This window comes from Mycetomoellerius zeteki, unplaced genomic scaffold (assembly GCF_001594055.1).
Source record: "Mycetomoellerius zeteki isolate Tzet28-1 unplaced genomic scaffold, Tzet1.0 scaffold3, whole genome shotgun sequence".
Lineage (NCBI taxonomy): Eukaryota > Metazoa > Arthropoda > Insecta > Hymenoptera > Formicidae > Mycetomoellerius > Mycetomoellerius zeteki.
The window spans coordinates 296,710-313,462 of NW_017257282.1; the positions used below are offsets into that span (position 1 = coordinate 296,710).

Here is a 16,753-nt window from a genome sequence, read left to right on the forward strand (position 1 = left end):
AGAGAGAGAGAGAGAGAGAGAGAGAGAGAGAGTACAAGTATTGTATGCTGGCAACGCGCTTAGTATTGTCCTATTAAGGACAAAAGGTCGGTTCCTGGCGGGTGCTTTGTCTCGCATCCATTGTACCTTATCCTGCGCGCATCAGAAAGACTTTCATGTTGCGCCGCAGCGAGACACGCTGCATGCTCCGCGGATGATTCCCGATTCCCGATACACGTGGAAATTCGAAATGTAACTCTTGACGTGAAATCCAATCTCGTATTGTTTCCAAAAGTTAATGAAGATTTCATCCGTGAATATAGAGAGAACGTCTAAATTATTTCTTTTAAAATCATACTAGACGTTAAATCGTAGAACCGAAAAAGAGATCTGAATTTCTGATTTGAATAGAAAGGGCATTAAAAAATAACTGAAATTAAAATGAAAATTAAATTTATAGAATAATATACCTTCGGCGAAGGTACCACGCTGAAGGTCATCATGATTCTATCAGGGTATTCTTCGCGTATTTTCGAGATGAGCAGAGTACCCATGCCGGCACCAGTACCACCGCCCAGCGAGTGTGTGAGCTGGAATCCCTGGAGGCAATCGCAGCTCTCAGCCTCCTTGCGAACAACGTCCAAGACGGAGTCGACGAGCTCGGCGCCCTCGGTGTAATGTCCCTTGGCCCAGTTGTTACCAGCGCCGCTTTGCCCGAACACGAAGTTGTCTGGCCGGAATATTTGACCAAACGGCCCCGAACGAACCGCGTCCATTGTCCCGGGCTCCAAATCGACCAAAATCGCACGTGGCACGTATTTACCGCCTGTCGCCTCGTTGTAGTAAACATTTATTCGCTCCAACTGCAGATCTGAGTCACCGTGATACGTGCCCGTGGGATCGATCCCATGCTCGTCCGAGATCACCTCCCAAAACTGTGATCGTTGTAATGAGAAAGAAATATTTCATTTAAATAGAAATTTCTCAAGAATCTCGATACTTCGATATACAATCGATATTTTTGCGTGTGCGTAACATATTTCAAGGTTATACATAAATATTTTTAGTCCCAATTGGATAAGTGTATTTATTTGAGCTCTCGTGATATGTATTCACATTGAACTGGATGAGACTTATATCTGAGAATTATTTAAGGATATGAAACATACCTTTGCTCCAATCTGATTGCCACATTGGCCTGCTTGAAGATGTACTATCTCGCGCATGTTCGCTTAACTTCGACTTTGCAAATTCTCCTCTTCACCACGATACGCGAACCTATGAGTGCAGCGAGACGATGAAATCAAAACTCTTTGTCGTCCTCGTCGTCGTCTGTTTCCGTTACCTTGGAAATGCGTAACGCGCACGTATTCCGGAGAATAGGGCGATGCGAGAACACACCGTGAGAAAAGGTCGAGAGCGCAAAAGATCTCCGATGCGCGACGAGACTCGTAATAATTCCGATGAAATCCCTAACCCTAAGAACCGTAACTCGGGTAATTTCGTTGAATCAAACTCATGTTCCCATGGATACACGCCGAGTGAGAAGAGAGTATCTCAATTCTGCTTCTGTTTCAGGACAATTGAATGTAACGTTGATGAACAAAAGACTCACACCGCGGCGTATCTGCTCGTATTGTTCGTCGGTATTGAGTTGTCAGAAAGAAATTCGTACGTGTCTTAGTAGATTTTAAATTTTAATACTTTGAACACCTCTTAGAATAAAATACGATAATTTCGATTCGAATACACTTATTTAGGTAATTCAATAACTTGATAAATTAAAAAAAAATCTTTTTAAAAGTTTTTTAATTAATAATAATGACCCAATAGGAGTCGTCGCTGGAAATATTTGCACAAAGTGTAGAGTATTAAAATTTACTACATCAAAACGATATGCGATGAAAACGATATACGATACAGTTCGTCAGCGACGACTCCTATTGCCTCATTATTACTAATTAATGTTATATTAAATATAAGGAATCTCCATTAATTAAATTATTTTTTATATTATTTTTATTAATCTTTTTAGAAGATTTTAATTATCTTTATTGAAATCGCACAGTACATCTTTTTTAAACATTTATCTCTTTTTTATTGTAAGATATTTGATATCAGAATACTCATTGAACGTTTATATTTATAAAAACATTTTGAGCTTCGTAAATTGAATTCCGTGTAATGCTACTTAGGCGAGATCGAGGGGATCTAGATGAAGTCCGCGAAACTCTTAGTCGTGAAGGCTTTCGCTATCTCGTTAACCAGCTCCATGTACACGATAGGATTGACGTTCTGTGCAAGTTGGTGCAATAGGAACCAATCGCCGAAATGGAATACTCGTACAACACGCTCAGCCTTAGATTTCTCGAGCCTGCGAACTGCACCTCGTAGAAGATACACTCTCGCCCATACTTGAGAAAACACAATAATCCTGCGAGGAGGATTGTATCAATTGCATATCGATCCGACGATACTTGCAATTTTAAGCTTTACGTAACATTCTTTTTTAATCCTAGAATGCTATCGATATATAAATTTTATATACAAGTGAGAAAGTTATTATTAAAGACTAAGCTATACCTTTAGCGGTCATTAGGAGATTCAATATGACATCCTGAAAGTTAGAACAAGCGGAGATTTAAAAAATTGTGTTCGTGTTATATCTCAGTTTAAACTCCCTGGTGATTAATATTATAATAGAAAAATATGTGATTTCAATTTTTTTAAACAGTTTTATGTTATTAGTATATTTATTAGTAAATGTTATGAGGAGACATTGGACACTCCATATCATTTACAGATTGATTTCCAATTTGATAATGTGTTTTCTGTCGATTCTTTCTCTCCTTTTAAATTAATAATTAGGTTATTCGTGTTTATAAATATTTTGTCATTAAAAGTGTAAAATGTATGAAACTTGTGTTACATTAATCAAGAGTGACCTATTTTCTTGCACGTAAAATCGTTGTATCGATAACATACTTTATCACTCAATAGCAATTGCACTCTAGGATTAAAATATAATGCAAGATTTGCAATTGTAGCACGAAGTGCTGGAAAATTGATGAATACAAAATATTATAATATCCGCGTAGAATAAGTTTTATAGATTGTTGGAGTATGTTTCTGACGTTGTAATCAGAGTTGCCATAATGCGCAGTCATTGAAGGAACTTACGTACCTATAGATTACTGCGAGGCAACCGACGCCCGCAAGAAACACTAGCCAGAACCAGAGAACGACGAAGATCTTCTCGTTCACCACGTTCAGCGGAAGCACGCACAAAGCATCGTGAGTTTGCACGGAACCCGCGGGCCCGAATGTGTGAATCGTACACTTGGTCACCTTCGGAAACAATCGCGCCATAGGGTCGATCCTTTCGTGAGGACTTTCCTCGGTGAGGAATGCGCTCACCATGGGTCCGTATCGCCTAAACTGTCCCTCCAGAAATATATCCAACAGATATATCTGTCCTATCTAACGATGAAAGGTTTTATCGAGAGTTTTCGTTAACTTAACGCTCTCTGTGGCATTTTTAAAATTAATAATCGTACAAATCAGTAAATGTCGAATTTTAATGATTGCGTGAATTTGTCGATTTTTTTACTTGCCGAATTGTAAAGAAAGTGAAGTGGCTATAACAAAGAATATAAATATCGCTCGATGTTTGCACAACAAAACAAATTAATTACAAAACTCGAATGAAAAAGAAATGCTGACAAATCGATTTCGTCTATTTTCCGACAGATAACAGTAATTATGTATAGTAGAATAGGCTCTTTTAAATTTATATATTGAAGAAGACTCTGTGAGTCGAAACGTCTAGACTATTAGATATTCGGTATATTACCCTAATCTTAAATAATTAATGAACAGCATTGTATGCTCGTTTACTTGGTCGTTTTTTAATTAATTTGTTTTAAAGTGGTTGTATTTTATATGAGGGCCCTCGAGTTGTATTTCCGCGCGATATATCGGGTTCGTTTTGAAGCAAAGTTTCGACCACGTTTCGTTAGCCCGGACTCATTATCGAACCCAGAAATCAATTATTCACAGTTATTTCCGCGCAATTTCCTCGCTTCTGACGTCATAATCCCAGTTGGCCAATCGAGATCCCTTAAGTACCTCTCCGCAGAAACTCTTCCGTTTCTAAACTGAAGGGGAATTATACTTACCGAATTTAAGAAGTTCAAGAGCTCGCACCCAAAAAAACGCATGGCGTAGAAATTGTGACCGTGCAGATTCGTTTTGGTGAAATATTCGACGAGCTGCTGCTTCCTCTCCTCGGTCCAGACATCTCTTAGAAAGGGAGACGCAAGATCCCGCGAAAGAAGACTTATGGTTCCTCTCTCCCAGATGCCCCATAACGCGCGCGGCACGTAAAAAGAAATGGCTTGTAAGCCGAGAACGAAGCATACCTAATAAACATTACATCCTTATTTCCAATTTTTCTTAAATTAATCTTTATCTTATCTCTCTTCTTAAAGAGAGGCGAATTTTTAACAGAGATAACAAATATATTGTGTCCCCTATATATCGCCGGAAATTAAAAAGAAAAAAAATTTAAAAAAGATATCACAGACATAACACGTATAATTACACAGATAAATATCGCCGAATTATTTCATTCTTTGCAAAAGGCTCAACAGAAAATATTTATATTTGACTTAATATTTTTCTATTTGAAAATCTAAAGATTTCATGGGGAAACCCCTACTGTGCGTTCCCTTCCGCGATGTGAATCGCGCAATATAGAGATGTAGGATAACGGTCCAGTATCTGCGATCTCTATTTCCATTTCCTCGCGCCGTCTTCCGTCCTTTCCGGACGTTTTCCTTTACATTCACGCGTTCACGTTTCAGATTTCATTCACGCTCGCGCAATACGTCTGCATGCGCCGGTGAGCCGAGAGAGAGCGACCTGACCATCGGAACGAAGTGCAGCCGTTATCATGCATCTCGCGTACATGAACGCGCTAGTAGGTGTGTGCATTCCATACGGAAACTTATGCGATCGACCAATTCCGTCGCACACGCGCGTTCTCTCCCTAACATTTCTCTCCCGTTTGCTTTCAATTTTTCAGAGTGCTCCATCGAAAAACAATTTAGGGATGCCTTTGACGAATTCCGAGTCGATCTTTCCTCGGCGAGAATTTCCCGAAGAAGTCTAACGGAAGTAGGAGTCTCTCGGAGAACTTTTATATCGAGCATAAAAATTCTTGAGCTTTTGGCCTTGAAGGGTACGAGTCAATAAAGATAACTTTGTGTTTCGACTGAGTTCATAACTTGATTTTATCGGAGATTTGATTTAAGGTTCACGAGGAAATGTAACTTATAAAAAAGTTTATAACAAAAGCAAATATTTGAGAGAATCGCGGTGGATACATGACGACTTTAATACCGATAATTTATATTGAAATACGTATATTTTCCGGGATATTGTATAATAGTTTAATAAATGTATTTTTTGTGTTCCATCAACAAACTGTTTATCAACATTGTATCGATTATCTTCTCATCCATATCGTAAACGTTCTAAATTCAGCTGACCCACTGATAATATCGATGATGACGGGCTTCGTCATCCGGAAGGGCCTGTCCTACACCAGCACTCGCTACATCCCGTCCAGGAATACCTTTCAGATGTCGGGATACCGTGAATGTGCTGTAGATCCAGCAATACGCATTTACGGGATCTTTGTCTGCCAGCAACATATCAAATATCAATTATGACCAATTATTATTAATAAGCTCTTGCTCAAGCAATAATTAAATACTCACACTGAAAAAAGAATCTAGTAGTACCTATCAAAAAATGTTGAATGAAATAATTTCAATCAAATGTTCACTTAATATAACTAAAAATAATTTTATTTTTCTAAATATTTAGTAAATATTATCAAACATAATAATTAACTATTTAATAATAATTACGAAATATTAAAAAAAATTATTTTTGGTTATATTAACTCGTATTATTAAATCGTTTGATTGACGTTATTTCACTCGACATTTGATAACTACTACCAAACTCTTTTCAGTATATGTATGGAAAGATATTTAAAAAGGATTTTTGAATGTAATCATTATGATTAATTCCTTAAGCGACTTCTATAAGAATTTGATATCCCAAATACTCACACACTTGAGATCTAAAATGCCCGTATTCATAGTTAGACCTTGTACTTAAGGCTTCCTTAAATTTATCTTTAGATGCTCAGTAGTCAATGAAATAATTCGTAGAGTATCTGAAGATAAATTTAAGGAAGCCTTAAATATAAGGCCTGACTATGAATACGGGTATAAAGGTTAGCAGAATTCATACCGATGGAAGCATCGGTCATGCAAGAAATCGGTTCGCCGATGTATTGCTTAGCAGTTACGAGAATCGTGCAAACGAGCAGTAGGAGAACAGTGACGCGCGAGTGTAGCCTGAAGACGACATTGTCGACACGAATGGATTCTTTCTGCAGAAGGCATTTAATAGGTGTGAAGAGGTCCAGCATGGTTATCGCGTGTTCTTTTGTCTCGGGCACCGAAACAAAGCACAATAGAGAAAATTCCAGGTTCCAAAGCGCATTGTGAAAGAAAGCGTTTGCAGCGTCGCACATTTGCTCCAAATTCATCCAGGAATTTGTCGCGTGAGACAGGCTTTTCGATTATGCGCAAGTGACGCGTTTAAATCGATGCACGAGGAAATCGATATAATGAAACGAAAAATGAATCGGATTATGCGTCACGGTAAAATTTCGCAAGACGAAAGATCAAAATTACGAACGATGCTAAAACGACGGGCGAGAAATTATTACCGTGTAAATCATCGACAAGAATGGAGGTGCCCAAAACTGCATCCGCCTTAATTGGTCCGCACTTAACCAGCGAGCAGGCTCGTAAATCTTGAACGTAACGATCTCTCACGTTGTAATTTTTGCTCTCGGCAACGATCCTTCTCGCTTTTAATTCATCGTCACACCGAAATCCGGATTCTGAGATTTGTCAAAGGGATTCAAAGCTTTAAGTACATATAAAGAAACCCACCTCTTTCCTTGACTCCAAGGATGCTCTTTATTAGTAAAAAATATAGTAATCATGATAATTGTTATTATCGCAATTACATGTCGTAGTAAGATAATCGTTATATCGTCGATTAAAGATAGCTGCGCTCGTTAATAATGCGCTTAATACCGCATCGCTCGGTTGTGTGCGTGTCATGTGAATCCGTGTGGATGTGTGTATTGAGATTGTCGCTAAACCTACATAAATGTTTCCCTATATACAAACAAACATCGTTCCTAGAGCGCGGCAGCCCCGGGGGCGGCGGGCCAAGTTTCCGAGTCTGTTTCTTGTTCTAATTATAATAGCTCTCCTGGAGGAGGAGATCCAACCAACGAGAGTATCGGATTAACGGGATTCCTTATCGTTGCGATAGCCGGCACCTTACCTGACGTCTCGCCGACGCGTTATTTATTCTTGTTTATTTTATTTAATTGTTTCTCTTTCACCTAGTGTACCGGTTTATTTCTAAAAAGCAATCGGTTTTACAAACCTCCTTCTAACCCTTGCCTTATTATATACAAACTGTTTGCACTGTCGACGATCACATGCATCATAATAGCTGCATATTTTAGTAGGCACGCTCATTCGGTGTCATAGAGTCCAGACATCTTGCGAATCGGCGAATCCATAACTCTTCTCACTTCCTGTTTCTTCTCTCTTTTGCTTTTTTCAATATAGACACTAGAGCGATTATATACCTCGCAACGGATTCGATATATATATATATATATGTATATTATATTCGATATTGTCGCCGAACCTCAAGATGTTAAATCGACAAGGCGTGTCACGACCCGTCAGAAGTCACAATTACTGAATAGTACTATCAATTTCCGTCGTTCCCGCCATTCCCGCTGTATTTTAAGTCAATTTAATTGTATCTTGCTCGCGACGAGTTTCTCTCGAGAATTCACGAAGCAGGACAACTTTGAGCAACCACTAAGGACTATATCCCGAAGTCGGAATCTACGACGATCGGCTCACTGATTTGCATTTGTACGAGCGACAAAGGAAATTGAGGATCCATGCTATTTTGTACGATTTTCTAGAGATAGCAATAATGCCACCTGATAAATGAATCACAAATATATTATAAAATATATTATATGTTTAATATATAATACAACATAATTAATTTTAATTATAAAACATTTTCAATATATTATAGTATAGAATTATTTAATTATTAATTATTCTAATATATATATTTTTGACAAACAATAGTAACCATTTAAAACTTAATCTAACTTAATCTAATCCATGTATAATCTTTTTTTTCCTTTTATGCTTCGAACTCATTATTGTCAGACTTCGATGCTGATTATCGATAAGATTCTATAATTAGATTAGAGGAACGAGATAATAAAAGTAGGTATAAAAACGTTTCTACATAACGTTGAGGCTACCTGTATCTCGTAGATGTCTTGCTATCGCTAGAAATGCTATCGCCGCCCGTACAATCAGCGACAAAAATAATCCGATCGCCACAAATCTACGATAGTTCTCGCGAACGACATATGAGAACGATCGAGATGAGAGCTATGTATGAAGTTCTATGTCTATGGCAGTGTGTGTAGAGAAGACGCGATGACAATACGACGAGCATAACGCGGCAGTGGCGAATACAGCTTTACTTAGAATTTCGTCGTCGCTGTGTAAGAGAAGGATAATGTATGGATCATTAGAGTTTCCGTAAAGAGCATAAATAGAAGACCGACAGTGTGATGAACGTGGGATGGGCGATCGGCGTTGACAGACGGTAGTAATACTTGAACACCGCGATACAACAGAGTAGTAAAGATCCGGAATCAACCTCTCGCAATTAATGAGCAAACTCGACGTTCATTAGACCCGGAAGCATCACACTGAGAGAATTACTTGTAATGTCGAATCTGTTTTGGAGCAGCATGGAAAAACATCTCCTGACATATCTCGATGAGTTTTGAGAAAGAGAATGCTTCTCGACCATTTCTATCGATTTCTCAAACAACACAGAGGTCTGAAACACAAGGGCACCAACGGTCTCGACAGGTTAAATAAGCTTGCCTTAGGGATTCTATTCTTCTCTAGATTATAATCTTATATATTTAGAGAAACAAAATTTATTTAACCAAACTTAGCAATGCTGATACGGCTCAAAGATTTGAGCGGCATTTAAAAAGTTAAAACGCCACAAGAACATCTCTCTCGTCATATTTGCAGTGTTTCTTCAGGAATAAAGATTTATTGTTTATACATCTACGTATGTGTATACAAGCATACATGCGAGTATAAAGAAAGAATGTTAATTCCTTGAAAAACGTTATAAATTCGTTTCTTAGACCTCTGTGTTCTCCGAATTTGTGCGTATACCCGCAGAAGCAGGCACGATCATGCCTCTTAATAGGGCACATGTATGTCCCTGGAGCGGGATCGTCCTCTGCAAAGCCTGCACATGGCGATGAAACACGCCAGACCCAAAAGAATGGCGAGACCGGCGCCTAAACCTGCGCCAGCCCAGCCGGCAGGTCCAGCGAAACCACCGCCGTTACCACTGACAGGACCACCGCACGTCTCCACTGACTCGTCGTCCGGCTCGTAGAAGGTGCCATTCAGAATACCCGGCAGGGGCAAGCTGCGACTAGGACAGTTTACCACGCCGTTGCACACCAATCTTAAGGGAATGCATCCCGCGTCACCAGGACACTGGAAGCCGCAGTCCTCCAATTTGCCGGTGTTGAGAGCCCCAGATCCGTCCCTTGGTAGATGAAAGAGTTCGGTCCATGCGATCTTGAAGGCCGCCCTGGCTGGTGCCATGGATCCGGTAAACTGTATAATCACAGCGGGTGATTCCTCAATGACATCACCGCCCGGCGCCTGATGATCTATTGGCGGTGTGATGTGCGCCGCTGAAATAATTGGCATCTCTCTCACGTAGCTGACGTTCTCACCGCAAATACCGAGATACGGCTCAGCATTGCCCGGCAGGAAGATCTCGAGCTTGCCATCTTCGCAAGAGCGCGATGCGAATTTAATCTTGTCAAAGTGCAGCCAGAGATCGCGCTCACGGTTCACTCGTAACTCCCAGATACATTTAATGGTCCTGGGTGGCGTGACATATCCCAGTGCCTCGTAATGCGGAAACTCAATCTCACCATCGGTGGCAGGTGGCAGAAGCGCCGGTCCGCACAAAGGACTATGCGCGAACTCGTATCTTGCCTCAAAGAGTGGCGCGGGCCACTTGAAATAACTTGAAGCCGCGTGCGCACCGTCCACCAACAGCTTCAGATCCAATCTTTCACCCCGAGAAACGATCCTGAGAACAGGCGGTCGCGGTGCCGGCGGGGAGCTCGTTGGCGCCGGAGTGCCGTTGTTGTTGATCCGACAAAGGCAGTGGCCCTTGATACCATCTGGATTAGGTTCCCGAATGATCACCCGATCCACTCGACTATCCCAGCAATGGCCGCATTGAGCGTACGGATGCTCCTTGAAGTTAATTGACTCTATCACGAGAATAACGCGCGAGTACAGCCGCTTATCCGTAATGAAGCTATAGGTGCAGGACAGATCAGCGGGTGGGTCGCCCGGTCGTTTATAAACCAAAGTATTCAATGGCGATCGTAGACGACCCGAGCGCGTCTTCCACGATGCGAATACTTCATCACACTCGGTACCGGGCGTGGGCTCGCCGAATCTCGTCGCATTGAAGAAGTCATAATGAGCCCAGTAATAGAGCGAGCTGCCGGAGTAACTGCCAGTTTTGCTTTCGAATCGCACGAATAGAGCGTTTGACGTTGAGACAAAATCATGCTTCTCCATCGGTTTACTGAAAGTGTCGCAGAAGGTCTTGATGATCCGGGCATCGTCCGGCCAGTCAGCGTCATAAAGCGTCAGGCTCTCACCGCAATCGCCGTCGTAGGGCTGAATCGGCGACTCGATACGGTTCACACGAAAGCTGGGAAAATAAAGACGAGCGATCTCGCCGGGTCGACCGCGTAGCAAATAGGTGCAGCTGGTGTGTGGCGGGTACCAGTGCGCAACTGACAGAAAGATACCCTCATTACCACTCACGAGAGATTCACTGTTCAACAGCCAGTCGCAACTGCCGTTTTTCACGCCCGCAGTTTCTACATGACCGGGCCAGTTGCCCACGTTGAAGTGGAAACCAGTGTTAAGCAACGGACCAGCCGGCGACGATACGAACTCGACGTAGAGATCCTCACTGGTACCAATAATGCTGTATGGGAATTTTCCCATACCGCAGAAAGTGCCGATCACCGGGCTACTCTCGTTCTTACCATCGTACACGCGTATATAATCATAAGGGCAGTGCTCCGAGCCGGAACTGATCGGCCGCATCGGACATGTCATGATATTCTCGCAACGTTGACCATCGATGTTGAACTCTTCGTTCTCAATGTAGAGTTTAATGAAGGGCAGTCGGGTGTTTAGACGATATTTGCAGTGCAACGCGCGCGGATAAATACCGGGATAAGCCGGGCTCTGTACGTAGCACGTTTGCAACCGACAGTCCTTGAAGACGCGCTCGCAGTAACTGCCTGGTACGACCTCGCCACGACGATTCGGATAGAGCTCCGGGTGTTGGCCGTATCTAAGATACACCTCGAATTGCGGCTCGGCACGCGAATCAAAACTGAAATACGTTTGATCGGTGAAATTGTCCGCGTGGAAGATCACCCGCACGAAGCTGGTCTCACTGATGAAGGTCTGCGGCTGCTCGGATTCGCCGCAATAGACGCCCGGGTCCTTGCGATTGCTCACCTCTGTCTTCGTGTTGCCGTCTATGATCTGGAACAGTGACGGAGAACGCATGATATATAACGTTTGAAACGATCGATGATCGTAAGGACGACATTGCGTCAGGAATCGAGAAGCTTAATCAATTTTAATGACCAATATATCCAATCTCTCATGCCAAAATTTTGTCGTGCGTAAAATATAATTATAAACAATAATCGTTCGTGTCACTAAAAGATATGATCGGTGAAATTTAATTATACTTAGTTTATAATTAAAATTCTTTATATCGTATAATGTGATCTGGTTAAATACAAATGTTTTATATTTACGAGTTTACGCACGTACACTCATTTGAAGCAAAACGTTATTCTCTAAAATTATTAAGTCTATTAAAAATAATAGGCATTCAAATAAAACACACGATAATTTGACAAAGAATTATTAGGAAGTATAGAAAATAATAATTGATCTGCAAGTTTACACGAAGATGATAAGAACTTATGGAAGACATACTTATTCAAACGGAAACTAATAGTCCAGTAAAAAGTACAATGGTTTCGTCATGCATCCCGCTTCTTGAATCTTACGATATCATGCAGAGGAAAATGTACCTGAAGTGACTACTATTGACTTTTCATCCTTTTTTACTGGTGTAAATTTGAAAGTCGCGAGGGAAACCGAGGAAAAATACAGGGGAGAATAGAGAGCACGGTGAACAGAGAGAGAGAGAGAGAGAGAGAGAGAGGAGAAGAGAGAAGTTTACAGCGTCACAAAGATCAATACCTGATACCGAAGTAACTGAGAGAGGTGGCAGCAGGACGAGTGCGCCCGCGCGCACTCGCTTGCTCGCTCGCTTGCTCGCTCGAAAGAGGAGCAAGTGGCAAACGGGGAGAAAGGTGAGGGAATCACTTATCGCGTTCATCTGTTATACGGAAATGCTCTAATTCGCGACATTGATACGGCTGCGCTTGCCCCTCGCGTATTCATTGTCAGCCCCGTCCCGATGGACAAAACTAGATTAACGCGAAACTGAACTATTCCATTCTTATGATAGTCGCGGCGCAAACAAACCCGCGAGTTATTATCTAGTCAATACGCCGCGAACGTGCGCTCGATTCATCATGGGGTGTTATGGGGATTATCGGAATACGAGGGTTCTGAGCAATACGTTATTCGAGAGTCTCTATTTTAAACGAGCTAAGTCGCAGATTTCAATCAAATGTAGATTCGATGTGATTAATTTAAATTAGCTGAAGTTAGTTGAATAAATTATAGTAAAAATTCAAAATATAAAATCGATAAGATCATAGTATTCTATTGAAATAAAAGATTTGATGTGATTATTATAGAGATTCTATTTTTCATTTCGTCGTAGAGTATTCCTCAAAAAGTATAGAGTCTGGTGTGCCTAGGCGTAAAATAGACTCTAAATGCATCGTTGCGTACGAAGCGAGGCGAATCCGATAATGATATATCAGACTCACTTTACATCTGGCGTAACTGCGTGTTCTTTCTTTTCCAGAAAATGTGCAGCGCTTACGAGTATGAAATATGCGCATTTTCATCGTACAATGCGGGTTCGACTGTACCACGTATGCATTGGTCCGCGACACGATTCAAAGAGATACGCGAGTATATCAGCATCCCTCCGTCGCGTCGTTACCCTCCCTCGTTCCGCCGATTCGGCCTCGGTATCCAACTCGAATCGAAAGAATAATCGAGGAACGCTATTGTCGAATCGAAATTAAATTCCAGCGCCCGATTAATTGGCCGGATTCTCCCTATTCAATTAATAGGAGAGCGCGAAGCGAGGGGTGTGGAGACTCGATGAGATGAATTCGGCTGTGCCGTTTGGATGCGCAATCCTGGAATTAGGAACACTGTCTCTCATCCTTTCTCTTTTTCCCGAACGGCAAAGTTCACACACATATAAAGACACACAAAGCGCTCACCTGCAGATAACCGCCGCTGCAGGTAGTAGCGTTCTCCAGCACTCCAACTTTAAACTTCTTGAAGCGCACCCGCAGAATCCAGTCCCGGGGTGTTCCGCGAAAGGCACGGAAACGGTACCAGCACGAGAGGGGCTTACCCCAATTTGCTGGGGTCACCGCCGGGCTCGACACATCTTCGTAAATGTCCACTGTCTTGTTGCAGTGACCTCGGTCCGCTGAAATAAAGCTGGTTAGAACAAAAAAGAAGAAAGAGAAACTCTTCCGGAATGCTCTCTTCTTTATTTCGTTCCCATTCTTGATTTCAATTATTAATTATCAAGTATGCTAATTATATGTAATTTTATACCAAATATCTAATATTCTATAGTAAATGTGTTAATAATAATTTTATTAATTAGCAATAAGGAATTCATTAGTAATAAAAGATATATATAATTAGAGTATGCAAGATATTTTTGAGAATATTCCCGGAAAGAAGCTCAACTCCAGAGAAACATACTTTTTTAATTAATTTCACGTAGACTTCGCTTTAATGAAAACGGAGAAGATGCGGTTAAATGACGACCATCCGCGATGTCTTCGCTAAGAAAATATTGATTTCGAAAAACCAAGTTGGTCGGAGAAGATATTATTAAATCCAGCGTCGCGAAAATACGGGATGTCTCGTGCAACCGTATTAGAACAACGGTATTTTTCGTTGACCCGGTTGGCTAACGGAAGAAACGATGAAGGAACGGGACACGCGGAACCGATAGAATACGAGAAGAACGGCGGAGGGTAAGGAACGCGCGACAACACGCGACACAAGTTTCGGCCGTGTAATCGATATTCGACCCGCTTGCCAGATACCTCTTATAAAGCGGCAGCCTCGTATTATGGCCGGGCCGTCTCTCGTTCGTAAATCACTTTTCCGCAGGGTATCAAAACCCTCCTTCGCCCTCGGTGGGTTCGCGTTCAACGATATACCCAGCGCAAGTAAATCTCTCTAATGCGACGGTTAAGATTCGAGGCCGCGCGTCTCGGCTGTTACACCGATAATTCGACCTGTTAGCCGCGTAACGAAGTTGCGATAATTGCTCCCAGGATAAGTAGCTCCCTGGATGAGTTTTCATTAAACCGCGCATCATTGGATTTGGATGCAGGTCCAAGTCTTTCGAGAGAAAGAGAGAGAGAGGGGGGGGGGGAGGAAGGATTGATGCTGCATCCTTAAACGAGATTAATCCGTCAGTTACAACAGTATTTTATCCACTGGATTAAATTAGAAATTGAAAGTTGCGGTATTTCGTGTTCAACGTTGCAAACGTAGACTCGGAATAATTGCGATACAAGGATAAACACAACATCAGAAAATCTTTTATCGTTTTATTACTGCTTTTTTTTCATCATCTGGCTCGAATGTTTCGAAAGGCGAGTCGCACGATTCTTATCAGATCGTTAAAAGATTACCAATTAGATAAATAGCGTAAGATTGCGGAAAAGCGCTAGAAATGATCGCGGTGTAGGATTGCATCTGCCGGCGAATAAATGTAGAGATCGTTCTCGCGTGTCGCTGGCCTGGAAATTTGAACTCTCGCTGAAATTATACCCTGTCCCTCGGTTCCCCGCAGCCCCCTGGATTAGACTTACCTCTGCGAATGGCAGCGGGACTGGGGGTGGCCAGAAGCAAGAGGAATATGGCGAAAAATCCCCAGCCCCAGCTACCGAGGAGTACCAGCACAGGCATTCGAGGCATTCCCGGGACAAGTGCCGAGGCTGTCAAAATACCTCCGCTTTCTCTCCTCTTATCTCCATTTGCCTCTCCCGTCAAGAACTACCTGTGCATACGCGCATATAAAAAATACACGTAACGACACACGTATGTGTGTGCTCATACATATAATATCGTTCCACTGATCCGTCCTGTCGTGTATGCATCGAAAAAAATATTGAACATCGTGCATCCGCAAAGTCCTTCGAAAAACAGTAGTACGTATAATTTCGTGTACAGAAAATATCTCCCATTGTATCTTTCCCAGGCAGCAAGCTAACGTTATTTGTCGCCGTTTTGGCATCAAAATGGTATTAGAGACATCATTTTAGTAGCAAAATGACGACAAACGTCAACTTGCTACCTGGGTTTTTTCACGCCACAAAATGTATTGAAATGAAACATACAATTTAATTGAATTCTTTTTTTTTCTATTCCAATAGTAATCAATCTTCCATAAAATTTGTAATTTAATCGCTGAAAAGAATGGTGGTTCAAGCCAAAGAAATTTCCAATTTCCTCTTATGCGCGATTATGTTATTCGCTATCCGGGAGCACAAAATCTCTATAACGTGAAGTACTTGATATGATGCAGGCGCAAGTATCGCATTATTATTTCCCCAAAGGACAATAAGGAACATCGCATAGTTTGCCAGATGGGTCGAGCATATGCCGGAAGGGCCTCGTTCGTACGTTCACGTCGAGAGAGCGGGGTGATAATTGGTTAAATCCGCGTTGACTCGGCTATCGACAACAGTACTTCACCTCCGGAATTTTCTCTCCCTCTTCATTCACCGCCGCTCTCCTCCCCCGCACCTCACATTCCCGCGTTGCATTCATTGTTTCGTCTCTCAAGAGAATTCAATATTTTTTTCCCGAGGCACGCAACCTCCATCCAGCAATCCACAGCAATTCAGATCGTTCAACGCAAGGATCCAAAAATATTTAAAGATTCAAAGATTCTCGGGATTTTGGATCGCGGAGGTCCGAGGTGCCAGAATTGTGAACGGCCAAGGTCACGGAAGTTTTTTTTTTTTTTGGACAAACTTGCATTTCTATCGGGACGTCCGTAGAATTGATGCACTCGCGGATTTTCAGATTCTATCGGCGTGCGCGAATCGAATAAAAGCAGGCGCGTGCTGAAAATGTCGAGTGAACCGAGCTCGAAGCGGTTAGCGCATCAGCAATTTAGATCGCTCGTTGATTACGTGCGTGCATAGGGGATGCGTTCGACGACGCGCGTTTTACAAAACAAGCAAAGAAACATGAGGGAAAGA

General features: G+C 41.9%; 3 protein-coding genes across 6 annotated transcripts in view; all 3 read right to left on the bottom strand.

Moving 5' to 3' along the window:
* LOC108724466 (tubulin beta chain) overlaps positions 1-1,205 on the bottom strand; it is a 2,912-nt gene extending 1,707 nt beyond the window's left edge. The window contains exons 1-2 of the mRNA XM_018450859.1: positions 1,149-1,205; positions 450-914 (exon numbers count right to left, since the gene is read on the bottom strand). Of these exons, the coding sequence (XP_018306361.1) occupies positions 450-914; positions 1,149-1,205 (522 nt within the window). The remainder of the gene's footprint in view (positions 1-449; positions 915-1,148) is intronic.
* An 891-nt stretch (positions 1,206-2,096) lies between these two features.
* LOC108724451 (innexin inx2) lies at positions 2,097-6,493 on the bottom strand. Of its 2 annotated transcripts, none has more exons than XM_018450830.1 (5): positions 6,307-6,493; positions 5,532-5,683; positions 4,158-4,400; positions 3,164-3,459; positions 2,097-2,413 (listed from the first exon to the last, which is right to left on the bottom strand). In XM_018450830.1, the coding sequence occupies exons 1-5, from the start codon at positions 6,485-6,487 to the stop codon at positions 2,191-2,193; spliced, it is 1,095 nt and encodes a 364-aa protein (XP_018306332.1). In that variant the 5' UTR covers positions 6,488-6,493; the 3' UTR covers positions 2,097-2,190. The 2 variants fall into 2 exon arrangements, with proteins under 2 accessions (XP_018306332.1, XP_018306331.1); XM_018450829.1 differs by having other exon boundaries at positions 6,271-6,493.
* Positions 6,494-8,280: 1,787 nt separating this feature from the next.
* The window catches only part of LOC108724469 (uncharacterized), a 9,725-nt gene continuing 1,252 nt past the window's right edge, over positions 8,281-16,753 (bottom strand). For 2 of the 3 annotated variants that reach the window (XM_018450863.1, XM_018450864.1), the window contains exons 2-4: positions 15,356-15,543; positions 13,730-13,944; positions 8,281-11,825 (exon numbers count right to left, since the gene is read on the bottom strand). In XM_018450863.1, the coding sequence (XP_018306365.1) occupies positions 9,417-11,825; positions 13,730-13,944; positions 15,356-15,461 (2,730 nt within the window). In that variant the 5' untranslated portion in view covers positions 15,462-15,543 and the 3' untranslated portion in view covers positions 8,281-9,416. The remainder of the gene's footprint in view (positions 11,826-13,729; positions 13,945-15,355; positions 15,544-16,753) is intronic. The other variant, XM_018450862.1, reaches the window with a different exon arrangement.

Coding starts and splice junctions, on each gene's coding strand:
- LOC108724451 (XM_018450829.1), bottom strand. CDS start 6,487: ATGCTGGACCTCTTCACACCTATTAAATGCCTTCTGCAGAAAGAATCC. Junction 4,401..5,531: donor ATCATCGATATTATCAGTGG/GTCAGCTGAATT, acceptor AATGTTTATTAG/GTATGCTTCGTTCTCGGCTT. Junction 2,414..3,163: donor TGCCTCGCAGTAATCTATAG/GTACGTAAGTTC, acceptor TCCTCCTCGCAG/GATTATTGTGTTTTCTCAAG.